The 27,196-nt window shown below is 44.3% G+C and overlaps 2 protein-coding genes across 7 annotated transcripts in view; one reads left to right on the top strand and one right to left on the bottom strand.

Moving 5' to 3' along the window:
* PDS5A (PDS5 cohesin associated factor A) overlaps positions 1-8,617 on the bottom strand; it is a 164,954-nt gene extending 156,337 nt beyond the window's left edge. The window contains exons 1-2 of one of the 6 annotated variants that reach the window (XM_073342246.2): positions 8,283-8,617; positions 7,339-7,509 (exon numbers count right to left, since the gene is read on the bottom strand). In XM_073342246.2, coding sequence (XP_073198347.1) covers positions 7,339-7,509; positions 8,283-8,309 — 198 coding nt within the window. In that variant the 5' untranslated portion in view covers positions 8,310-8,617. The other 5 variants (XM_073342241.2, XM_073342245.2, XM_073342242.2 and 2 more) reach the window with 5 other exon arrangements.
* Positions 8,618-8,719: 102 nt separating this feature from the next.
* The window catches only part of N4BP2 (NEDD4 binding protein 2), a 111,608-nt gene continuing 93,131 nt past the window's right edge, over positions 8,720-27,196 (top strand). Inside the window, exons 1-2 of the mRNA XM_073342224.2 lie at positions 8,720-8,820; positions 15,684-15,796. The gene's annotated coding sequence lies outside the window, so the exon portion shown is untranslated. The remainder of the gene's footprint in view (positions 8,821-15,683; positions 15,797-27,196) is intronic.

Here is a 27,196-nt window from a genome sequence, read left to right as displayed (position 1 = left end):
ACAGCAAGACAACCTCTGATAGTTTTGCACTGCTTATTATGTAAACATTTGTTATAATTGTGACTTAATGGCATTTTAAGTAAGTCTATCATTAAGTTACTAGTGAATATTGATGGTAATTACATCAATTTATATGTAACTATATTAAAGTTTTTCCATGTGACCGACGAAGTTATATCAGAGATTTTTGTTTACATTGCCAAGAATAACCAAGTATGGACTTTGAAAAGACATTTAGCAATATTAGTCCTAAGTGGAGCACAGATTTGGTCCAAGAAGTAATACAGTTGAACTGCTTGGTAACAGCGACCATAACATAATTACATTTAACAACCTTGTAGGGGTGGAAATACCATAATAGCACTTAACTTCAAAAAGGGGAACTACAAAAAATGAGGAAGCTCATTAAAAATAAATTAAAAGGAACAGTTACAAAGGTGAAATGCCTGCAAGCTGCATGGAAACTATTTAAGATCATAATATAGACTCCAACTAAATGTATACCCAAAATAGAAAACAAAGAGGAAGAAGACCAAAAAAAAATGCCACTATGGCTAAACAGCCAAGTAAAAGGGGTGGTTAGAGGCAAAGAGGCATCCTTTAAAAACTGGAAGTCAAATCCTACCAAGGATAATAAAAACATGCATAAACTCTGGCAAGTTGAATGTAAAAGCATAATTAGGCAGCCAAAAAGAATTTGAAGAGCAACAAGCAAAAGACACACAAACTAACAGCAAAGAATTTTTTTTAAGCAAAACAGAAGCAGAAAGCCTGATGAACAATCAGTGGGACGCCACTGGACGATCACAGTGCTAAAGGAGCACTCAAGGAAGACAAGATTGTTCCACAGAAGCTAAATAAATTTTTTGCACCAGTTTTCACTGCAAAGGACATGAGAGAGATCCCCACACCTTAGCCATTCTTTTTATGTGACAATTCTGAGAAACTGTTCCAGATTGAGGTGTCAATAGAGAAGGTTTTGGAACAAAAGTGATAAATTAAGCAGTAATAAAGCACCCAAAAGTTCTGAAGGAACTCAAATATGAAATTACAGAACCACCAACTCTGGTATGTAACTTATTGCTTAAATCAGCCTCTGTATCAGATGACCGGCAGATAACTAATGTGATACCAACTTTTTGAAAAAGCTCTAGAGATGATCCTGGCAATTACACCCCGTTAAGCCTAACTTTAGTACCAGGCAAACTGTTTGAAATGATAGAACAGAACAGAATTATCAGACACGTAGATGAACGTGATATGTTGGGGAAGAGTCAACACGGCTTTTATAAAGGGAAATCATGCCTCAGCAATCTATTAGAATTCTTTAAGGGTATCAGCAAAAGAGTGAACAAGCTGACCTAACATACTTGGACTTTCAGACAGCCTTTGACAAAATCCGACACCAAAGGCCCTTAAGCAAAGTAAGCAGTCATAAGAGGGAAGGTCTTCTCATAACTGGTTAAAAGATAGGAAACAAAATGTAGGAATAAATGGAGAGAGATAAATAGTTGTGTCCCCCAGGGATCTTTACTATAGGGTAACCAGATGGCCTGATTTTATAGGGACAGTCCCAGTAGTTGGGGCTTTTTCTTATATAGGCACCTACTTTCCCCCACCCCAGGTACCGATTTTTCAAACTTGCTATCTGGTCACCCTACTTTACTGGGACAGGTGCTGTACAACAAATTCATAAATTATCTGGAAAAGGGGGTGAACAGGGAGGTGGAAAAGTTTGCAGATGATACAAAATTGCTTAATATAGTTAAGTCCAAAGCTGACTGCGAGGAGTTACAAAGGAATCTCACAAAACGGAGTGACTAGACAACAAAATGGCAGATAAGTGCAAAGTAATGCATACTGGAAAAAATAATCCTAGATCTAAAAGTACAAATGATGGGACCTAAATTAGCTGTTACCACCCAAGAAAAATCTTGGAGCCATAGTGGATACTTCCCTGAACACATCAATAAGAAACAGCAGTCAAAAGAGCCAAGAATGTTAGGTACCATTAAAAAGGGATAGATGATAAAACAGTAAATATCATAATGCTACTATATAAACCCATAGTATGCCCACACCTTGAATACTGCATGCAGTTCTGGTCACCCCATCCCAAAACAGATGCATTAGAATTGGAAAAGGAACAGAGACAGGCAACAAAAAGTACTAGTGATATGCAGCAGCTTCCATGTTAGAAGAGATTAAAAAGACTGGGACTGTTCAATTTAGAAAAATGAAGACTAAGGAGAGATATGATCGTGGCTATAATCGTGAATGGTATGGAGAAAGTGAATAAGGAAGTGTTATACCCCTTCACATAACACAAGAACCAGGGTTCACCCAATGAAATTAACAGGCAGCAGGTTTAAAACAAGCACACGTAAGTGCTTCTTCCTACAATGCCCAGTCAACCTGTGAATTTATTACCAGGGGATGTTGTGAAAGCCAAAACTATAACTGGGCTCAAAAAATTAGATAAATTCATGAAGGACAATCCATCAATGGCTATCAGCCAAGATAGTCAGGGATGCAACCCTATGCTCCAGGTGTCCTTAAACCGCTGCCTGTGAGAAGCTGGGATTGGACAGCAGGGGATCACTTGATAATTGCACTGTTCTGTTCATTCCCTCTGAACAATCTGGCACTGACCACTGCCAAAAGACAGGATGCTGGACTAGACGGACCACTGGTCTGACCCAGTATGACCATTCTTATGTTCTTATTTAACTATGGACAATTTAAAAAGCTATTTTAATAAGTTAATCTACAACAGAGCCAAATGTGAACTTATAAAACAACTTCCATGCTTAAGTTATCCCAAAGCACTTTACAATGTAAAGAATTAAATACTGATCCTGTAATGACAGTGTAGGTAAACTGACATTTTTATTTGGGATAATTCACTTAAGTTTGGAACCTGTTCTTAGAACAGAACGGGATGAAGATGGCAATTATATGGCACCTTTTTAGTGTCTTTAACCAGTTAGAGACATATCTGGTTTAAAACAGTTTGCATCCACACAGTACATGGTTAACATATGAATCTTAACTGTCCACCACCTGCTAGCTATCTAGCATGGCACACTGTTTAGTTTAACCAATTAGGCACGCAGTTCTGCAGTATGGACACACCTCCAACCATGGCACTAGTAATAAAAACTAGTTCTCCAATAACCATGAAGTTAAGACATCCAGAATGAACTTTATCCATGTCACAAGGGTACCAATTTATGGGTCTACTCCAATACACATTGAAGTCAATGAAATTCATTAAGAGCCTGATTCTATTCCATATGCCTATGCTATCCGTGAGGGCCTTCCTCGCTTCATCATCCAGAAGATGCAAGCCATTTTAGAATTCTCATCACTTTCTTTTTCGCGTTATACAGTGCTCACAACATTGTCCAGATTCTGAACACTGTAAGCAGCAGATCAGCCTCATTCACCACCCATAAGCATAGGCAGAAAGAGGGAGTGGGGGAAGAAAACTTTAAAAAAAAAAAAAAAAAAAAAAATCCTTGCTCAGACTGCTGCTAATGACGCACAATGGGACAGGTTCCCAGAATGCCCCAAGCTGCAATAATAAACAAACACATATTATTACAAGTACTAGGTCTGGATGACAAAATACAGTTTTGATGGCAGAAAGCTGTGCAGACACAAATCAAATTATGGATTTGTAACCAGTTAAGCTGACCATGCCTTTCACCAGGTAGAGAATCAAAAACTGCGTGAACAGGCCTAAAGATGGCCAAAACACAAAGTTATACTCTAATTTTTCCAAAGAGAGCCATGGCATCTTTAGTTTACACACAGGCAGCCACCAGAGACTGACAGAGACTTCAGCTTCATGGTATACTGTCAGGTTAATTTATGTCCCAATTGTAAAGGTTTCTTTTTCAAAACCTACAAACAAACTTTTTAAAAGTTAATGTTTGTTTTTAAAAGAGCATGCTTTCTTACACAGAAGGGGAGAGGGGCAGAAAGACACCCTCTTCCATCCATGGCCAGATAATTATGTCATATCAGACATAGACTTGGCCACAGTGTTCTATACATTCATGACTTCCAGACTTGATATTACAATTATCTAGAAATGGCACTTTACCTATGAACACTTTACCCATGTTCTCCACACACTACACTAGCTTCCCATTCTCTATAGACTCCAGTTCAAGATCTCTGTCCTAACATTCAAAGTCCTTTGGAAATAGTTAGACAGAGCCAGTCCGTAGACATTTCCTCTACAATCATGACCCCTATAATTATGTTCCACTGGAACAACGAAAAAAGTTAACTTTTGGTAAGGTTCATGAGTGCAAGATATAGAGCTTTCACATGAGATGGAACTACACTATGGAACTCACTTATGCAAGAGATAATCACAGGCCTTGCCACTTCCAGAATTAAATGCAAAACTTATTTCTTAAATACATTTTTTAAATACACAGGAACATTTTTTCACATCAACTATAAAACTAATCAAGTTACTTCTTTTACAGGATTAAAGAATAATTTGTTAGTTCTATTTTTCAATACTTGTGAGACACCCAGCTACCACAGTGATGGGAGCCACATAATCAGATTAGACAGCCAGAAACCTCCTAGTACTACATAAAAAGAAAAGGAGTACTTGTGGCACCTTAGAGACTAACCAATTTATTTGAGCATGAGCTTTCGTGAGCTACAGCTCACTTCATCGGATGCATACCGTGGAAACTGCAGCAGACTTTATATATACACAGAGAATATGAAACAATACCTCCTCCCACCCCACTGTCCTGCTGGTAATAGCTTATCTAAAGTGATCATCAGGTTGGGCCATTTCCAGCACAAATCCAGGTTTTCTCACCCTCCACCCCCCCCACACAAATTCACTCTCCTGCTGGTGATAGCCCATCCAAAGTGACAACTCTTTATACAATGTGCATGATAATCAAGTTGGGCTATTTCCTGCACAAATCCAGGTTTTCTCACACACCCCCCCCATCCTCATACACACACAAACTCACTCTCCTGCTGGTAATAGCTCATCCAAACTGACCACTCTCCAAGTTTAAATCCAAGTTAAACCAGAACCATCTGGGGGGGGGGGGGGGAGTAGGAAAAAACAAGAGGAAATAGGCTACCTTGCATAATGACTTAGCCACTCCAAGTCTCTATTTAAGCCTAAATTAATAGTATCCAATTTGCAAATGAATTCCAATTCAGCAGTTTCTCGCTGGAGTCTGGATTTGAAGTTTTTTTGTTTTAAGATAGCGACCTTCATGTCTGTGATTGCGTGACCAGAGAGATTGAAGTGTTCTCCGACTGGTTTATGAATGTTATAATTCTTGACATCTGATTTGTGTCCATTTATTCTTTTACGTAGAGACTGTCCAGTTTGACCAATGTACATGGCAGAGGGGCATTGCTGGCACATGATGGCATATATCACATTGGTGGATATGCAGGTGAACGAGCCTCTGATAGTGTGGCTGATGTTATTAGGCCCTGTGATGGTGTCCCCTGAATAGATATGTGGTCACAATTGGCAACGGGCTTTGTTGCAAGGATAAGTTCCTGAGTTAGTGGTTCTGTTGTGTGGTATGTGGTTGTTGGTGAGTATTTGCTTCAGGTTGCGGAGCTGTCTGTAGGCAAGGACTGGCCTGTCTCCCAAGATTTGTGAGAGTGTTGGGTCATCCTTTAGGATAGGTTGTAGATCCTTAATAATGCGTTGGAGGGGTTTTAGTTGGGGGCTGAAGGTGACGGCTAGTGGCGTTCTGTTATTTTCTTTGTTAGGCCTGTCCTGTAGTAGGTAACTTCTGGGAACTCTTCTGGCTCTATCAATCTGTTTCTTTACTTCTGCAGGTGGGTATTGTAGTTGTAAGAAAGCTTGACAGAGATCTTGTAGGTGTTTGTCTCTGTCTGAGGGGTTGGAGCAAATGCGGTTGTATCGCAGAGCTTGGCTGTAGACGATGGATCGTGTGGTGTGGTCAGGGTGAAAGCTCATGCTCAAATAAATTGGTTAGTCTCTAAGGTGCCACAAGTACTCCTTTTCTTTTTGCGAATACAGACTAACACGGCTGTTACTCTGAAACCTAGTACTACATAGTATACCATCCTGAGCATAGACCCAAATCCTGGTTTAAGACTTGAATCTTCAACTTTCTGGCCCAAAGACTACAATACTATCAATTGAGTGACCCTGATATTTAATCAATACCTGACTTTATCCTCTATTTTCAGCATATATTTAAAAATAATATGCCATGGCATGGAAGTTAACAAGGCAAATTTGTATGTTCTGCACTGGAAAAAAATTGATTTAAAGCCTTCTGTAAACGTCAGAGTCCACAAAACAAAAACAAACCAAAAAAAGGAGAGAAAAATACCTGTGACAATCCCTCTTACTTATGAAAGTTTAACAACTGTGTGACTTTATTTACACTATGGGCTTATCTACACATGAAATTATTCCACAACAGCTATTTCACTCTAAATCCACACGCTACCATAATCTGAATTAACCCTCAAGTGTAGACAAGCCCTGAATAGTCTAAACACAAAATGTTATAATCTTTATATAATTTAGCAGCAGTCGGTGCACAAAGAAGAATAAGTCTAGTTGTGAAACTCTAGAAATGCAGCTTCTGTGTTTGTATCATGTGCTATAAATTAATGACAAGTAACTTTATAATCAATAATAGCCAGCTTTCTAAACTACAATTACTTGTGTGTAATATAATCAACTCCCATCGTGCTGTGCTTGGACTATGACATCTTTCAAACCCCTTTTTTTCCACTGAATGCATCTGATGAAGTGAGCTGTAGCTCACGAAAGCTTGTGCTCAAATAAATGTTAGTCTCTAAGGTGTCACAAGGACTCCTTTTCTTTTTGCGAACACAGACTAACACAGCTGCTACTCTGAAACCTTTCAAACCCCTGGAACTCTCAATAATCGTCATACTTAAAAACAATTTTAGCTTCCTGTAATTAATATTTACAATTCCACTTCTGACCCCTTGCGGGTAGTTTAATTTATTTCATGCCATATTAAAATATTAGTTTACAAAAACACACAAATTAGAACACTGATGATTCAACCCCTTACCACTTTAGGTGAATATATAAAAGCAGACATAGCAATATAATACCAAACTGACAAGAGTAAATCACAGACCTTTGAAAAAGAAATAATATATATTTTGTCAGGAGGATTTGAAAGTAAGTGGTATGCATCTCAACTACATCAAAAAACTCTGGAACTCCCAAGGCAGAGATGAAAATGTTTGTTTAGTTTGCGTAGTGCTTAAAGGGGCAAATGCTGAGAGGTGAGGAGAAGAGACACTTACCTTCAACCGTTTGACCACCTCATCGTTAGTAATTTTGTCTGTGATCTCCTTTACTCCGGGAGGATAGTAGATGATCTTGCCATCGGCAGGAGGTTTTGGTTGGGTAGCAGGAAAGTCCATCCTGGTGCCACTGGTTATAAACTTTCCTTCTCCACAGTCCTCTACCGGCCTCTATCGGTCAGAAAACAAAAGTTCAGCGGAACAGAGACGACTTTCAGCCCTCTTTTTCCATTTCTAAACCTCAATTCACAGAAGGCCCCACTAAACATCAGGAGAGCAAAAATCCTGCAGCCCCAGCCCTCGGGGAGGGCTTCACTGACGCCCCTCACAAAGCCACCTCTCTCCCCCAAACTCCTGCCTTTCCAGCCTCTTCCAGCGCCTCCTTTCAGTGCGGGGCTTCTCCAGCCCAACATTATTAGTTTGCAGCCTCATATTTTACAATGAAATTTTAACCCAGATCAAAGGATGCCCCAAGTTTAAAGTCCATTATAGCCCAAGGGGGGTCGGGGTGGGCCAAATCCTGGCCCCAACGGATCTCTAGGACCGTCACAGAAGCCCCAGAGCTGGGAGACGAGGCCTAAGCAGTTAGGCCTCAAAACTATCAGGAGGCAAAGAGACCAACAGGAGGGGGGGGAAGGAAGGAGGTGGCTGGGATCCCAAACAAAACCCCGCTGCCGGCCAGCCAGCACCGCGCAGCTAAGTGCTGAGCCCCACACCTGGCCCCTACCTCCCCCCGGAAAGGGGGGCAGCCCCCCCGGGAGGGGACCAGGCCACTCTCCACTTTACATTTGTTCCTTCAACTTCAAGTGTCCTCAGCCCCAGCGCCCCCTCCCCGCCCCGGAGCCCCTCACCCAACTAGCTCTGCGAAGCCTACAAAGAGCCCCCCTCCCCCAGTGCTGCCGCGGGGCTGGGAGGAGGGAAGCGGGACCCGGAGCCGCCTTTACCTCATGCAGCTCCGGAAGGTGCAGCATTGAGTAGCCTCCGTGCCGGGTGGGTGCTGCTGCTGCTCCGCCACCGCCGGTCGACTGGCGCCCTGGCTGCTCCCGCTGCCTCCTTGCTTCGCGGTGCGGCGGCGGCTCCTGCCCGGGGAGCGGTGGGGGGAGGAGGTTGCTCGGCGGCGGCAGGAGCGGGGGTGAGAGGGGGCGGCTTAGGCGGAGCGTGCGCCGCGCCGCGGGGACACAGTGCCGCTCTCCGTCCGGCCGGGGAAGAACAGCCCAGGAGGAGGCTCCGCGCTACTCTTCTCCCCCGCCCCCCGGGGCCTGGCCCAGCAGCGCCGCCCAGCCGGGATCCCCCCCGCCCCAGCCTGGCAGTAGAGCCCGCGCCCCGGCTCGTCTCCCTCGCGCCTTGTGCCCAGCTCGGCAGGGCGGCGGCGGCGGGGCAGGCAGTACCCGGCACGGCCGCAACAGCGCCGCCTCCCGCTTGGCGCCAAAACCAGCAGCGGTCCCGAGCCGGCTGGCGGCAGGGGCTGGCCTATCCCGCCGGGTGAGGAGGTAGCCAGGGACGGCTCACCGCCGTGTCCCCTGCATAGCAGCTTGAGCACTGTCGGGGTGTCAGGGCCACAGGCACCAGCCCCCCTTCCCCTGGAGCCCCGGGGCGAGGGCACGCACCCGGCACACACCGGGTGCGGCGAGGGTCCTGCCCGTGTCTCCCCCGCGCCCGCTGGCTGGGCTGCTCTTAGGCGAGTGTGACAGGCAGGCGGGCGGGAGGGAACCCCTTGCTCGGGCACTGCCGGCTCCAGCGGGCCGGAGCTGCCCCCGAGGCTTACGGGGTAACCGCGCGGCGGGTCAGCAGGGCGAGCTGGGAACAGAAGAGGAAACCCGGGGGAATCCTGCTGAGGCGGAGCGCCCCCTCCGCGCGAGTCAGGAAAATCCCTTTGCCTTCTAGCTCTGCTCTGAGCGGCTGGGCTGGGCCGCTCACTGCCAGCTTCGCCGTGCGCAGGTGCTACCTGGCTTCCTGGAGTGGGCCTAGCGGCTTCCCGCTAGTCCAGCTGTCTCCTTCCCAAGATTCTAGCCCCTGCTCCGGTTAGCAACGTCCCTGGTGTGTTAACCCTTTGCGTGGCCCAGTTTGTCCTGTTCTCCTTGCAAGCTGCCCCAAAAAGAAGTGCGCTTCAGTTAATTTTGCTGAGCTGCATTTTCCTTCTGGTCTCAACTAGCTTTTGAACATTCATGTTTGCTTTTGACTTTAACTTTTCTTGCTACTGTTAAGTTCTGATCAGTGCAATGATTTTTCCCGTGTTTTATTTATTTCCAGTGGCACCCATTGCTTTCTAATCAGAGAAGAAGCCAGAACCCTGGCCCAGTAACTTCCAAGCTAAGGATAGATAAGGGAAGTAACAGAGATTGGATAGGAGAAGGGGAGCAACAGCTACACATGTATAAAATAAAATACATGGTGTAGCCAAGTTATTTGTCAAACATGATATTGTCAGCTAGCAAGTTTCTCAGCTAACACCACAAATGAAGGGCTTCAGGAGGATCTTGAATATACAGAGAGAATGAGAACTTGTGAATGAGCTCAGGAAGGCCCTTACATGCAAAAATCATAGCTGTTTAATAGTCTTTCATCTATTGTTTCCTAGAAATTGAACACAGTTGGTTAGGTCTGTGACAGAATGAGATATGTCTTTGTCAAATTATGAATTCCATTTTGTACTGTGTACTGAACATGTCTAAACTATCCCAGTTCTCAGACTGCTGTCCTTCCAGGCAAAGGTTCTTGACATTTTGTTGAAGGCCTATCACTAAGAAGCAGACAACCCTGCAATCCTTATGGAATAAAGGACTTTTTTTATTCAGTGTCCTACACGTGGGGTGGGGCAAGGCAAGCAAAACTGGAATGGGGCTGGAGATTCTCTATGGAGTACATGGCAGAGAAACAGAGGTCTACTTAAGAACAGGCTGCTCTGCGCAGGCAGGGGTTAAAGGGGCACAACCCTCACCCCATGTAAGAAGGGCTCTCAGAAAACACTCTGTCTAATCTGAATTGCAGACAAATTTCTGAATTGGAAAAAGCAGTGCGATCAGACTAGGGGACAACCTAAGACTTGTTTTCAAAGATCTGTAACTCAGGTGTTTGAGAGTAAAGTTATGTGATTAAGATATTCCTTTGCTAAGCCTCTAGTTCTACTTTAATCCCTTCAGAGCCAACATGGCAGGCAAGTAAGAAGTCACAGGTGCCTGTGGTTATAAGTTTTTCCACAGTAACTGACCCATCTTTACCAAGAAACATTGATTTGACAGATCACATGAGATAGTGAGAAGGGTCAAAAGTTAGGCCAGAGTTCCTAGAGCTTGGTTTTGTCTAAATTAAGAGTGAACAAAAGGCATTAATACAAGCTAGCTGCCCTTCTCTTCTGCTGAAGAACAAGATAGAGCATTGCATGCTGGTACATATGTAGTCTCTGAAGCTAAAATATACAATAAAAGGTTGCATATCTGTATGAAGGAAAACAGTCAACTACTGTCTGCTTCATTTTATCAAAGTTTGGTTTAGCTTTGACAAATAGTCCAGCCCTCAGGTTGGGCACTCTTGACCTTAATGTAAAGGCCCCCCCAAATCCTACAGTAGGCTTTAGATGTGTAGTGAAATGAGAGCAAGCAATTTGTAACCCAAGAATCATCAGATAGGGAGTAATATTTGGAGAGAGAGATTTATTCTCAGGCTTTCAAGTTTTGAGTGGAACACTGAAGGTCCCAGATCTAGTACAGAAAAAGATAAGTAGAAAGTGGACTATCCTGCATACTATCTGATAATGGTTATTTTTAATAAATCCCAGAAAAAATGTGCTCATTCAAGTTCCTAGGACAGTGGGAGGTTCAAATTCTTTAACCACAGGACAGTTGAACAATCTTCGACCTCTCCTCAAAACGATAGCGTGGGGCATACTTCTGCATTATCTAAAATTCTGACAGGGCTAGAACAGAGTGATTGAGGTTCTGATATCAGATTCAGTTAAAGGAGATGCTAACAAACATCAGAGTATAAGCTGCACAGCAGTATGTCTGCCATCCAATTTAGAGACAAAACAAAGAAACTTCTAATTTAAAAACCTGTTTTCTGATACATAAAATTAAAATAGCTGAAAAATACATTTAGGTACATGAATGACAACTTAACTTACCATTAACTTGGAGGAATATACACCTGGAATTTTCAAAATGTGAAAACACAAAGTCTTCAGATGACTGATTTGTGGTGCCTCTGGATGTGAGAAGTCCAGGACCCTGTTGGAAGGTTTAATTGCAGCCACTGGTGTCTGGTTTGTTGTTTTAGCCTATTTGACCTTTACAAAACAGAGTGAGACAGATTCCCTCTTAAGATTTTATAAACTTAGGGTCTGATATTTCAAGATGCTGAGCACTTTCTGTGAGGCCTCAACTCCCATTTTCTCTTCAGTGGATCATGTCCAGAGAGCGTAAACAAAGATAAGAGACAACAGTGTAGGTAAAGGGGAGAAAGGAGATATTATTGGTGTGGGAAATACATTACAGAAGGATGGATTTCTGGAATGAGTTGGTTTTAAATTGGAAAGAGGAGAGAGTCACGGTGATGAACATTAATTAGGGGATTGTTAAAAGCATGGAAGGCAGAATGAAACCAAGTTTTTGGGCCCAGATCCAAGACACACAATCTGATGAGGCAGGGTTTGAACAGGAGTCTGCTTCTCAGGAGAGCACCCTAACCACTGAGATTTAGAATACTGTGCGGTGGGGGTCTCAATCTCTCCAGCTGAAGTTCCACTTTGTATGAATACTTAAATAGTTACTGGATCAGAAAAAGAGTGAATATTTTTAGAGACTTCTGGTTAGAACATTCACCTGGGAGGAGGGAGCCCCAGGTCCAATCCCTCTGCTCCAATGATTAAGGTTACCCTATTTGAACATTCAAAAAAAAAAAAAAAAAAAAAGAAGGGGACACTCCACAGGTCAGGGGATATTTGCTCACATCCCCCCCCCCGGTCCCGCCCCAACTCCACCCCTGCCCCGACCCCATTCCAACCCCTTCCCTGAAGTCCCTGCCCCAACTCTGCCCCCTCCCTGACCCATTGGACCCCTTTGCCAAATCCCAGCCCTGCCTCCTCCCCTGAGCTTGCTGCATTCCCCCTCCTCCTGCCTCCCTCCTAGCCATGTGAAACAACCGTTTCACGGTGTAAGCGCTGTGAGCTAGGGGGGAAAAGCGGGCACTCTCCCGAGTGATCAGCATTCTTTTTCTTTCTCAAATGATAAACTCTTCTTTGGGAAAAAATAATAATGGCAAAATCCTGGACCTCTTAGATATTTAAAAATTCTTCCTGGACGGCGATTTAAGAACCAAAAAGCTGGACATGTCCGGGAAAATACGCACATATGGTAACCCTACCAATGACTAATTATCCAAAGTGGAACAGCTTCAACAGGAGAGATAGAAATCCCATCAGAATCTCATAACCTAGTACCTAGGGGACTCTCCGGAGAGACAGAAGACTACTGTGCAAATTCTTCCCTCCCCTTATCAGACAGAAAGTGGGAATTGAAGTCATGTCTCCCACATCCTGAGAGTACTCTGACCTCTGGCTAAAAGTTAAGGGAGGTAGTGGTACCACCACCTCCACCTCTTCCAGCATTTCTTGCAAGAATGGCTTAACGCACCTAACTCCAGGAGAAGAATTCCCAGATGTGGATCCCAAACAGAGATAGGCACCTCCCTGCAGTATGGACTTAAGGCTTGCCCCTCTCACAAAGTTAGGCACAGAGGACACAACCCTCTTGACGCCTTCTCCCATTGGCTAACCCAGGCAGTTCCCTGCCTAGGGTCCTGGCTTTCATGGGTCCCATCCTAAGCCACCTCTCTCCCCATGTATAGGGAGCCTAGCACCTAACCCAAGCTTTGTGGATTCCAGTGATTTTCAAAGCACTTAGAGAGTTAGATGTTGCAACACCCTAAGTCTGTTTGTGGATTCAGACCTTGGACACAATTGTGATTACTGATTTTGTGCCGTATAATAAGTACCTAGATTAGGGTGTTACTCATTTGGTGGAGATGGCTGGACTCCATTTTTAATTATGGAATGTGAGCTGGGTTATAAATTCAGGACTACATGCTCCATCCACAGGAATTCACATGGTTTTCAATTGGAGGTTTGTACCAAGATCAAGGGTATAATATGGCCTTTCTGTAGTAAATAAAAACTTTAATATTGATTAATTTAGCATCAATTAGTGGAGAAAACATGCTTCCCTTTAGGACCACTGCTATTTCTGCCCTTTGTTTCTCTTCCTTTTCCATCCACCTTTGTCTCAACTTCTTCTCTGTCTTTGTGTGTCTGCTCTTGTCTTTGCCTTTCTTCCCCCATGGGTTTCATTTGTACTCTCTTGTGCATACTATTTGCTAAAATGATGAGAGAATGTAGAGCAGGACTTAGAAGTCAGTGACCCAAGGTCCTTTACTCTAACGTAAACCAGGAGTAACTCCATTGACATCCATAGAGATACAGCAGTGTAAAACCTGCATGAGATCTGAATCAGGGGCCCAAGCTACAGCTCTTTCCCCTGAGGGCCTCATCCAACCCGCATTTATTTCAGTGTGACGTATCTCACCCTTGCATGTCTAGAGAAAGGGTATGGAGGGGGGAGGGGGGAGGAGAAATTAGGGACTTTAAGATGTTAGGGAAAGTTATATTTTTAGTAGGACTGTCAATCAGTTAACATGCAATTAACTCAAAAAATTAATTTCCATTAATCACAGTTAAACAATAGAATACCAATTGAAATGTATTAAATATTTTGGATGTTTTTCTATATTTTCAAATATATTGATTTCTATTGCAACAGAATAATACAAAATGTACAGTGCTCGATTTTTTTATTACAAATATTTGCACCGTACTAATGATAAAGAAATAGTATTTTTCAATTTACCTCATTCAAGTACTGTAGTGCAGTCTCTTTATCGTGACAGTGTAACTTACAAAAGTAGATTTTTTTTGCTACATAACTGCACTCAAAAACAAAACAAATCTTTAGAGCCTACAAGGCCACTAAGTTCTACTTCTTGTTCAACCAATTGCTAAGACAAAACACATTTGTTTACATTTATGGGAGAGACTGCCGACTGCTTCTTATTTACGTCACCTGAAAGTTGAAAGTGAGACCAGGTATTTGCATGGCACTTTTGTAGCTGGCGTTGCAAGGTATTTATGTGCCAGATACGCTAAACATTTGTATGCCCTTTCATGCTTTGGCCACCATTCCATAGAGCATGCTTCTATGCTAACAATGCTTGTTAAAAAAATGCTTTAATTAAATTTGTGACTGAACTCTTTAGGGGAGAATTGTATGTCTCCTGTTCTGTTTTACCTGCATTCTGCCATATATTTCTTGTTATAGCAGTCTGACGATGACCCAGCACGTTTGTTTTAAGAACATGTCAGATTTGACAAAACGCAAGGAAAGTACCAATGTGAGATTTCTAAAAATAGCTACAGCACTCAACCCAAGGTTTAAGAATCTGAAGTGCCATCCAAAATCTGAGTGGGACGAGGTGTGGAGCATGCTTTCAGAAGTCTTTAAAGAGCAACACTCAGTTGCGGAAACTACAGAACCCGAACCACCAAAAAAGGAAACCAACCATCTGCTGGTGGCATCTGACTCAGATAATGAAAATGAACATGCGTTGGTCCACTCTGCTTCGGATCGTCATTGAGAAGAATCTGTCATCAGCACGGACGCATGTCCTCTGGATTGGTGGTTGAAGCATGAAGGGACATATGAATCTTTAGCACATCTGGCACATAAATATTTGCAATGCCAGCTATAACAATGCCATGTGAACGCCTGTTCTCACTTTGAGGTGATATTGTAGACAAGAAGCAGGTAGCATTATCTCCTACAAATTGTAACCAAACTTATTTGTCTGAGCGATTGGCTGAAGTAGGACTGAGTGGACTTGTAGGCTTTAAAGTTTTAAATTGTTTTATTTTTGAATGCATAATTCTACATTTGTAAGTTCAACTTTCATGATAAAGAGCTTGCATTACAGTACTTGTATTAGGTGAATTGAAAAATGCTATTCCTTTTGTGTTTTACAATGCAAATCTATTTGTAATCAAAAATAAAGTTAGCATTGTACACTTCGTATTCTGTGTTGTAATCGAAATCAATATATTTGAAAATGTAGAAAACATCCAAAAATATTTAAATGGTATTCTATTAATAGCACAAATCACACAATTTGTGTGATTAATCACAATTTTTTTAATTGCTTGATAGCCCTAGTTTTTAGCATGTTTTGGTTGGTGTAGCATATAATATTAACCAATTAAAAATAAAGAAATAGCACATTAACTTAGAATATGTCTGGTTTCTCAGTCAAATGGATGCTGCAGTTTCTGGGTCAGTGAAGCCAGACCCATGGTGTAACTGAAGTCCAGTCTGATCTACATTCCGCTTTCATTGAATAGCTTTGAAGGATCCTATTTTTTGTAAGTAATTTCCTTTAATTATATATGACTGTTTACATTAAGTGATTCTTTTGTTAGATATTAGAATAGCTTACACTACACTTTCATTTTCCTTTAAAAAGCATTTTTAATCTCACAATTTTAGACAAAAGTAGAAATGCTGTAGACTCCAATCATGTAAACATTACACAAGTTTTATTTTAACCACTACACTAATTCCATTCAGTTCAATGATATTATCTGTGTGAGTAAAGTTAAGCATATGCATTGGAGGACTGGGGGTTCTTAATCTCCGAGCAGGTTTTTTCTTTCCTACGAAGAGCTTTGCTCACCAGTCTTTGGGTAAGCATTAGGAACACTGATCATGTAGAATTTAATGAGCTGCAATGCCAACAGGAATCTGTGGCACCTACCTTGCTGTGTGCCATGGAAAGAAATAATTTCACGATTACTTTTGGCATTCATGGAGCAGCAGTACATGGTGAATCATTGCTATTGAGTTTGGGAAATAAGCACTGAGTGGTCAGATTGCACTGTTATGCAGGTATGGGATGATGAGCAGTGGCTGCAGAACTTTTGGATGCCCAAAGCCACCTTCCTAGAAATGTATGTGGAATTTGCCCTGCCCTGCGGCACAAGAATACCAAAATGAACACTCCCCTCTCAGTGGAGAAGTGTGTGGAAGCTGGCAACTCCAGACTACCACCACTCAGTTGTGAGCCAGTTTTGAGTTGGGAAGTCCATTGAGGGGGTTGTGTTCATGCAAGTGTGCAGTGTTATTAGTCACATCCTGCTAAGAAGGACTATGACTCTGGAAAGCGTGTGTGAAGTAGTGGATGGCTTTGCAGCAATGGGATTCGCTAACTGTGGTGGGGCGATAGATGGTATACATATCCCAATTTTGACCCTGGACACCTCTTTCTCAGTCTCCCTTGGCAAGCATCCTAAACCATGGTGAGTTTGGCCTGGAGGGGCAGTGGGGAAGGTTCACGATGGGGCAAAAGATTTAAGTGTGTGTGTGTGGTTTTTTTTTTAAAAGGGGGATCACTGCAAGCAACTAGGGACACTATTGTAAATTCTGCCATCATTTTCTACAGGTGGCCGGGGGTGAGGTTGGGGGAGGGGTCATTGGAGCTGATGTCACTTCTGAGGGTAAATAAGGATGCAATGGTTTATCTTCTGCATGTGTGCAGCTTCAGACTGGGTCCCTATGCTTCTTGCCTGTGTGCCACTTTTCCACAGCAAAGTTTCCTACAGTGGGGAAAGAAACAAAGCAGCTCTGCCAAGGAACCTTCAGCAGAGGATTGGAGGGTACCTCCAGGAAAGTTTCCTAGAGATCTCTCTGGAAGATTCCCATGAAATCTTGGTGTCAATTAACACTGTTCCACCCCACTGCATAGCTGCACAGGGGAATGGGAAGCAGATGCAAACACTGCTAGTTTTGTACATTTCTGTCCCTTAACCCACTTCTAGCATATTATGAAACAAAGGACAGCTCTATCTCATGTAACCAACCTGTACCAAATCAAAATGAGCACTTACCAGAGCTGCTCTTTCCTGCATCATGCGCAGCAGAGCCAGGGTGTTGGGACTGGTTTGAACCTACCTGGGTTAAGATGTCTTGGCTTGCCATGCTACAGGATGACCCTGTTGCCTGTCCCACCTCATCCTCCAACTCACCTTTCTTATCCACCACTTTATCCTTGGGGTTGAATCTGCTGGCTGCTCTCTCTCGGCAGAGGAGGTGGGGTCACTGCAGAGGATGGCATCCAGCTCCTTGTAGCAGCGACAGGTCCTCAGCACAGCAACAGAGCGATGGTTTCCCTCCCTTGTGTTCTGGCATGCCTGCCTCGTCTCCTTTATCTTTGCACAGCACTGATGCAAGTCCCATTTGTGGTCCTTCTCCAAGATGCCGCAAGAAATCTGACCTTAGGTACAAAGTTCCTATGGCTGGAGCGGAGCTGGAATTACATAGCCTCATCTCCCCACAGACCCAGCAGATCCAACAACTCCAGTTTGTCCAAGTGGAAGAGCATTTGCTGCATGGAGCTGCAATGATCAGCTGGGAAATATGATGTGAGGGAGCCACACAGAGCAAACAGGAAGTGGAATTTCAAAAATTCCTTTAAAGCGGGAGGGGCAGATGCCTGTCTACCAGGCTATAGGGTAGAAGAGTTTAAATTGCTGACCAGAGAGTCAGAATGGGTATTGTGAGACACCTCCTGGGTGCCATTTACAGCAACAAAACCAAGTACAGACACTATGCCAATTTTTGTTGCAGAAAGCTCTATGCCTCTCAGAAGTGGTTTTATTTTGTTGGCAGAAGGAGCATTTGTGTGTGTACACCTCCACTGTTTTGTTGATGAAACCTGACTTGACAAAACTGTAGTGCAGACAAGCCTGAAGTATCACTCTTGGATTTTTTTTTAGTAAGCATGCACAAGAGTAATTCAGAGATAAATAGTCCCAGGGCTAGCCTACACTAGAAGCACTACATTGGTACAGCTGCACCACTGTAGTGCATCTGGTGAAGGTGCTCTATGCCAACAGGAGAGAGCTCTCTAGTGAGCATAATAAACTCACCTCCACTATGTCAGCAGGAGAAGAACACTGGTACTTACTCTGGCATAACTTACATTGTTCAGGGGTGTGAATAAGCCACCCCCCTAAGCAACAGAAGTTACACTAATGTAAGTAGTAGTAGCAGCAGCATAGGCCTGACCCTAGTGAGATGTCCGTCAGCAGGGGTGAACAAGTCATAATAACCCAATCAGGTTGGCCAGCAAAAGACCTCTCTTGGTAGAACTAATGCTCTGCTTTATCTATAGCACCAAGTGGCAGAATGGGCAGAGTGAAGTTGACTGGGAGGACCCAGGTAATCCTCCCTGCCACACTGTTTTTGCAGTTGCTAATCACACTCAGATAAGGGGAGAGTCACAGAGAGGGTGGGGGAAAGAGAGACAAAATACACATTGCCATGACAAAAGTAAAGTCTCCAAAATATATAATCACAGTTAACTCATGTGATTAAATTAAAAAAAAAAAAACTGATTAATCGACAGGCCTAATAAATGCCAAACTATTCTGGAGCAAAGGGGCAGGCACTTAACAGAAAACTTGAGGGGATCAGGTTTCTTTTGATCTGTAGAATAATATTTTGACTTTTCCATGGTATAGCTTGAAGGACAAATTTATCCCATATTATATGGTAAATAGTAGCTTTTAGCTCACATTTGAACTTCATTTGTGGATGTGTTATGTCAGGGAACTATTCTGGCACTCATACAGGAGACTCTCAGTGCAAACTGGAACTAAAGATTAAACAAAATGTAATACAATGGAATATGTCTATCTTTTCAAGTTGAGAGCCACTCACATAATTAACATTTGATTTATTTTATATACTGTAGTGCAGTGGTCACTAACTGGTCGATCCTGGAGGATCTCCTGGTCAATCGCAATCTCCGGCTACGCAACAGGGGTGCCACTAAGACAGACTCCCTGCCTGCACTGGCCCCATGCCACACCCAGAAGTGGCCTGGGTTTGGGGGAGGTGGGGGTCTCGCACCGCACAATGCTCCTGCCTGTAACCACCACCACCACAGCTCCCATTGGAAGCTGTGGGGGACAGTGCTTTCAGAGAGGGGCAGCACATGGAGCCACGTGCTGGCTTGCTTGCTTGCCCCCCCCCTCCAACCAGGGGCCACAGGGGCATGTTGGCACTTTCCAGGAGTGGCAGGGAGTGGCCTGAGTGGCAGGGAGCCTACCTTAGTAGCAGCCATGCTTCACCGCCGACTGGGAGCCACTGGAGGTAAATGCTCGCAGCGGGAGGCCACACTCCCACCCCAAGCCCCCTTAACTCCAGCCCTGCCCCCCCTCCCAGAGCCAGCACCCGCACCCCCCCTTACACCCCAAACCCCTGCCCCAGCCCTGACCCCCCTCCCCAAGAGCCTGCATCCCCCCTCCCCAACACTCTGCCCCAGTCTAGAGTCCCCTCCTGCACCCAAACTCCCTCCCAGAGCTTGTACCCCTTACCCCTTCCTGCCCCAGGATCAGCCCAGAGTCCCCTCCCACACTGTGAAGCCCTCAGCCCCAGCCCAGAGCCCACACCCCCTCCCAAACCCCTATCCCAGCCCAGTGAAAGTGAGTGAGGGTGGGGGAGAGCATGTGTCAGAAAGAGTGGGGAATGCAGTGAGTGGGGCAGGACTTTGGGAAAGGGACGGGGTAGATCCTGGGTTGCCCTTAAATTCAAAAAGTGATCTTGGGCATGAAAAGATTGGAGACCACTGCTAGAGTGAGTATAGAAGTCAGCATATCAGAAGTAACAGGTTTGAGGTATCTGTAGTTGAGAACCACTAGACCTTAGAGTATTTTATTTATTGAAAGATTAAAACAAAACCAAAAAAAGGTTTGGGGTCACACAAAATATTAAGTCTGCTACTGCACACACTTATTCATATGCTTATGTTTAAATACTTAAAAATAACTTCAATGAGATTTGTATTTTCAGAATCAATCCTTACGTTATCTCTAGGACAGACCCAAAACACACAGAATTGGTAGATTCTTCCCCACCATTTCATTATGAAATAAGTTCACTATCTTTTTGCTCCTTCCCAGATTTTTGTTCTAGCATCCAAAACTAAGACTACATAACAAAACATCTCAGTGAAGTGTTATAAGAGAGCGTAACATACCCAAACATACATAGCAAGATTTAGAACAGAAAAGTGTTGATATTCTGGATGAGGGATACATTGAGTAGCACCTAGCAATATATATTTAAAAACTTCTAGACAAGGAACCTTATATACTGTGTTAAAAAAAGTAAATATACAGATGTCATCCGTGCATCCAAATTAAAGAAAAAATAATTTAACTTTGTAGAAATAAAGGCTTTGACCCTTCCTGCACCCATGTGGGCAAATCTGACCTTTTATATAAGTTTAGCCTGCCCTTCCCAACCTGTGTTTTCAGGGCAGACTGTGCTCCCCGAAGTAGATCTCTCCTGGTATGCAGACAGAGATGAATGGGGGGTGGGGGGGAGATGAAGAGGGCCATATCAGGGGTGCTGAACTGGGGGAGGGGGACAGCAGGAAGGGCCTGAAATGAGCACGTGGGATAGATGGCAGTTATCTAGGGTCCAGAAACAAGCTGGGGTATTTGGAGCTGCGTGTGTTAGTGGCCTTGAAATAAATGAAGAGGAATGGTGAACTCCAGGGTGAGAAGGGGAGCCAGAACTGATTGTAGGAGGATTGAGGAGGTATGGCCCAGAATTGTGCATTTGTGCCCACGACAAACATTTTCGGGCAAGTTCTAGGTGAATCAGAGAAGCCAGTTTCTGAAAAGTGAGAGCTAGCTAAATGCTTTGTGTGTCAACGTATCTCAAGACTTGTTTGGCTTTAAAACTGCATATTTGTCTGTTCAGCTCTAGACTTTTCCATTTTAGCTTTGGCATTGCGAGTTTGAAAGTTAAAAGGGACAATTTTTTTTTTTAAGAAACTAAAAAAAAAAAAAAGCTCTTTGCTGCACACTTTTTTAGTTTACATTTTAAAAGTTCCCACCCCCCAAATCAGGTGAGAACAGGGGGAAAATAAAGAAATAGTAGGGGAGAGGAAGAAAGGGAGATAAGAAAGGAAGAAGCAAGCAATCTGTTTTCATCTGCTAGGAATTAATCAGAGGTTTCTAAAAAGAGTTAGATTGAAGCTTTTAAAGTTTGTCTTGAGTGTCCCCCTTTTCTAAAACATTACTGCTCTTGACTTACTAGATCAGCCAGTATCAGTGACTGGAATGTGGGCAGTCAAGTCTAGTGGTTAGAGCAGGCATCATTAGCCAGAAATCAGAGCCCAGAGTCACAACCAGATTACCTAGAGTAAGACAGGAGCAAGGCTGGTGCCAAGGCAAGCACTATCATAGCCATGGGCAAATGCTTTGAGCAGCCACTGAACTACTGCTGCTGGGCTTAAGAGCAAGCCTACAGACTCTTCCAACCAATCAGGTGGCATAGCCAATTAGGCAGTCTAAATATTAGGCAGTGGTGCTGGAATGGGGGTGGGACAGGGCCCTCCCACTTTTTGAAAGTGGACAGGCCTGGCCCCTTAACTTTTCACCATGGTGGGGCCTATCCCCTTCCCCCCCCACCCCCACGTCCTTGTCCCCCAGACCCCCGCCCATGGCAGATGGAGGTAGAGGGTCTGCAATAGGGTGACCAGATATCCCGATATTTGGAGCTTTTTCTTACATAGGAACTTATTACCCCCACCCCCTGTCCCAATTTCTCAAACTTACTATCTGGTCACCCTATTCTGAGCCAGCTCCCCACAGCTGCCTGTGCGACTCTTGCCCCGAGCCAGCTCTGGCTGAGACCTCAGAGCTGCAGCCCGGCCATGGTAAGAGCTGCATGGGGAGCCAGCAGCAGACCCTCCACCTGACCATGGTGTGGGGGGCCTGAGCAGCCCCTGGACTACGTCCCCACCCCAGGCCGGTGGAGAATCCACAGAGGAGGTGTCAGGGGGAAGAGGCAGGGCTCCTGACACCGCCCCCCACCACACACACTTTGGGGGAAGCTCTGCTGCTCCTGAACAGGCCATGTGCACTTGTTAGGTTACCCAAAGAATGGCTCTCTGCTGCAAGCCCTGATTCCTGACAGTCAAGTTGCTGTGTCAAGCTTCTATCCCTGGATGCAATTTGCTCTTCCACTTGAGCAAGATCAAGTTGTTTGGCTACAAGTACTGTTGTAGAGAACCAACCTCAGAGTTGTAGAGTTCCTAAGATTATGGGATATATCCCAAAACAATTCTACGTAGTAGTTTTTAAGGACATATCTATCATCATATTAATCCTCCTGCTTACTTCGAGCCAAGAGGATTGTATTGCAGTACAGTCACAAAACACGAGCCAGTGTGGCTCCAGAAGACCCACATATCCAGCAGCAGTCTGTTTTGACAAGGTCCATGCACTATATCTATTTAGGGATAAATCTGAACGAAATTAAGGCTGATCCAGCAGAAAATCAATAGCAGCTTTCACGTTTGGCCAGGCACTTCCCCATTGGCTCGGGGGCAAGAATATGCACAAATCTTTGCATGCACCAGGCTTGCAACAATCTAAATTAGGGAGGGTCTTTTGGGAAGATCAGGAAATCATAACAGGCTACAGTTGGACTGACCTATGGAGTTCTCACTATATCAGAGACTCTGGTACTCCCAGCACAGGAAGAGCAAATACACTCTTCAAAAGAGGCATAAGCTTCTAATGACGCCATACAGGTGGCCCAGGTAAGTTGTATTATTGTTGGAGTGTTTGGAATGGCAAAAATTGATCCTCCAAAATCAACCATGACCACTCTCCCAATATTATCCCCTTATCTATTCTCTCCACACTGATTGCTTATTGAGTTTCAACAAGGGGGTGCCTCAGAGTAAAGCATCAATGGGTGACGGGGATCAAATTTAAGTTTTCTAGTCCAATTGGCCCCTATTTGTCCAGTGACTAACATCAGTGGGGACATTTTACAGTCAGAACATTAATAGCTGAACCCAGTATTTTTACCAATGGGAGGGGAATAGACCAGCTCCTGCTCTACCAGTAGCCAGATCTGCTGTTATATTCTGGAGACAGAGTTGCCTAGCTAATGATAAATGCTGTGATATATTTCAAGTTGGGAAAATAGGAGCCTCTAGATGTGACTGGGAGTTGCAATTTACACAAAACAAGTCTTGGCCTCCCTTCCACCCTCAAAGATTTTTAAAAATTGATGAAGCACACTTCTGATGTTTTTTCTTTTTGGACATACTATTTAATTCTTTTCAAGAGGTGTGGGAAGTTGTCCCATTGTTGATGTTTAAAAGGGTTTTTTGGGGTAGACCCAAGAGCAACACCAAATATGCTCAGAAGCTTTTCCTCCTCTGTGCATATACTTGCCTGCTGCTCCCATTTCAGTTTTGTTGCAACTATTACTTAGCAAATATCCTCTTGCAAAGCCTGGAGAAGAGCGTGCACCTGACAGACCCTCTGAGCAGTGCATGAGTGTGATACAACTGGCCAGTTACAAAAAGAGTCAAACTTCCTAAACAGAAAATACTGTCTAATGCACAAAGTAAGCCACCTGAACAAATAGAAGTGTTGTTGCTCTCATTATGGTTTTAATCCTATTTTTGTAGTCCCTAAAATGTTTAAAAAAAAGAAAATGAAATTTGTGATTTTTGTTTACATCCATGTAATCACTTCTGAGTTTAGAAAGTCATTAGCCAATGGACTACTTAAGGTCCTGAAGACCATTAAATGTTAGAATTAATAGACATACAAGAGAGAATGGTACTAAGAAAAGAATTCTAGATGGGGGGGCAGGGTGTGACATGTCTAAGTAGTTTCCATGAATGTAATGTCATTCTCTTCAAAATTACTGCTCTTCTATAGATCAAAGGTATAGCAAGCAGTAAGTTTATTTCTCTGCTCCTGGGGAATGATGACACAGTTCAACAAAAATGGCAATTCCAGAAAAAAATTCCACATATTTAAAGAATCCTAATGCATTCTACCCCATCCACTTGATACATGTTGTGGCAACCAGGCAAGGTACTAAAAAACTGCAACAGGACTTTAAAAATAAAGTGGAAACCTCTTTACCAAGCTGCTGCTGCACCCTCAGTAGCTCTCACTCTGCCTCCTCAACTCCCCCCCCCCCTTTCCTGTTTCCTGTCCTTTCAGACTCCCAACAGCCAGTGCTCCCAGTTCTAATAATTACAAGCAGCATCTAAACACCACAACACATCCATGGACAATTGGAACTATTATTGTACTTACATATTTGTTTCTTAAAACTTGAGTTCTGTTTTTTAACCAGAAGTAAAGCAATTCAGAAAATTCAGAGTTTAATGGCCTATTAAACTGGCTAAGGCATTTTTTATGCAAGGTTTATCAGCTTTTTTTTTTTTTTTTAAAAAGATTTATTAGAAATGAGTCCAGATTAAAATTACAACACCTCCTCTCCATCCCAAAATTTTATGGGTGGGCTGGATCTGGATTCTGATATGAATCAGAATTTTATGGGTTGGATTGAGTTTGGATCAAGTTCTGGAACTCCCTGTGTAGGCTGCTTGGATTTAGATGGTCAATTTTACAGCTCCAGTATAATTTTTATGTTGTCCCAAATAAAATGGAAGTTGAAGGCTGTCTTGTTATGAATTATTCTCTTGTTCTTATCTGAAACTACAGGACAGTCTTCAGCTGCACACAATGTTCTAAAATGTTTCCTTAGTGGATCAGGTCAATAATATTAAGCGTGAAAGAACGTGGCTCTAGTTCTAATGACAGATGGTTTAGAGCAGTGGTTTGATCTGGTCATTTGCAGACACCTAAAAAATTTCAAATGGAGATGCAGGAACCCCTTTGGAAATCTTAGTCTGCAGACCCTAGGGGAAAGCCACTGGTACAGAACATTTAAAAACAGATGCAGTTAGGGTTGTCAACTTTCTAATTGACCAAAACTGAACACCCTTGCCCCATCCCTTCCCTGAGGCCCTGCCACTTCTGAGGCCCCGCCCCCACTCACTCCAGCCCCCCCTCCCTCCATTGCTTGCTCTCCCCCACCCTCACTCACTTTCACTGGGCTCGGGCAGGAGGTTGGGTTGCAGGAAGGGGTGAGGGCTCCAGCTGGGGGTGTGGGCTCTGGGATGGGGCCAGAAATGAGGGGTTCAGGGTGTGGGAGGGGGCTCTGGGAGGGTGTTCCAGTGAAGGAAGGTGTTCCAACCTGGGGCAGGGGGTTCAGGGTGCGGTCTCTAGCCAGGCAGCACTTCTCAGGCAGCTCCCAGTTGGAGGCGCAGCAGGACTAAGGCAGGGTCCCTGCCTGTACTGGCTCTGTGCTACTCACAGGAGCAGCTGCCATGTCCAGCCCCTAGGTGGGGGCATGGCCAGGCGGTTCTTCACAGTGCACACTGCCCACACCTGCAGGCACTGCCCCCACAGCTTCCACTGGTCGTGGTTCCTGGCCATTGGGAGCTGCAGGGGTGGCACTTGGAAGCTCTGCATGCCGCCCCTGCCCCAGTCGCATCTGCACCTAGGAGCAGAGGTGCAAGCAAGCAGGTACAGCATACCGGCAAGAGCCGGTGCACCATACTGGGGTGGATCGGCTTTCCCAGGCACAATTTAAAGGGCCTGCGGCTCCCAGCACTAGCTGGAGCCCCCAGCCCTTTAAATTGCTGCCAGAGCCCTGGTGCCGGAGCCCTGGGGTAGTGGTGGTGGGGCTGGGGCAGCAGTGGCGGTTGAGCCCTGGGCCCTTTAAATCATCCCCGGAGCCCCGCCGCTGCTTTCCCAGGGCTCCGGGGATGATTTAAAGGGCCCAGGGAAATGGTGGCAGGCTCCAGAGATGATTTAAAGGGCCCAGGGCTCCAGCTGCCGCTACCGCCCAGGGCTCTTTAAACCACTGCCAGAGGCCCTGGCTGCCGCTGTTACCCCAGGGAGGGGGAAGGAGGCACCTGCTGGTACAGGGTGGGCTGCAGCTGGCTCTGACCTCCCCCAGCCCAGCCCCGTACTAGTAAGTCCCTAGACTTACTTTTACCCCTGCCTAGGAGCCACGGGGCCATGGTCACTTCTGGGAGCTGCACGGAACCCGTTTTAGCCCTGCTGTACCACCAACTTTTAAAGGCCGACCAGAGCCGCCAGGGTCCCTTCTCAACCGGGTGTTCTGGTCAAAAGCCAGATGCCTGGCAACCCTAGATGTGATGGGGGGGGGATAAAGACCAAAAGGAAAACCTGTCGTTTAAAAGAGGTTTAACTTTACAGGAGAGTAAAGGGAGGCCCAGTTCTCCACTCATCAGCAGCCACATTACACATATAGGCAGTTCCTCATTTAAATAAATTAAGCTTATGTTTGTGACATCAGATGCAGAAAAAACACTTTCCTTAGAATAAGGAAAACAGCATTATCCCTAAAGTTATGTGTCTGATTTATTATTCCTCATTCCCCTACTGCCTGACTTTCTGCTACAACCTTAAACATTAGTTCCTAAAATGGGAACTGCTTGAGTGTAGTTAGTAAATATTAATGCATACATGAATATTAGTATTTTTAGATGCTAACACTTCCTAATGGATGCATTTTATAATCAGTTGGAATGTTTCTCTAATGTTTAGAAAATACAATGAGCCTTGCTTTACGTAACCACTTTCTAGAGTGCTTTTCATGTACTTGAATACAGAATAGATATTTGGTGGTTGAGAATTCACACTAACCAGGATGCAAACATAGCTCTGATTTGTCAGTTCTTAGTTGCATTTTTAAGCCTTCAGCCATTGGGATGTGATCCCATAAAATCTTGCAAACTAAGCTAGGCCTGACCCAATTGATACTTGGATACAAGAGGTGCACAGAACACACTGCTGCTGAAGAGAATAAGATTAGTGTGGACATACCTATTTATC

Source organism: Lepidochelys kempii, chromosome 4 (assembly GCF_965140285.1).
Source record: "Lepidochelys kempii isolate rLepKem1 chromosome 4, rLepKem1.hap1, whole genome shotgun sequence".
NCBI lineage: Eukaryota > Metazoa > Chordata > Testudines > Cheloniidae > Lepidochelys > Lepidochelys kempii.
Note: the sequence above shows the minus strand (reverse complement) of the source record. Positions and strands in the feature narration are given on the sequence as shown.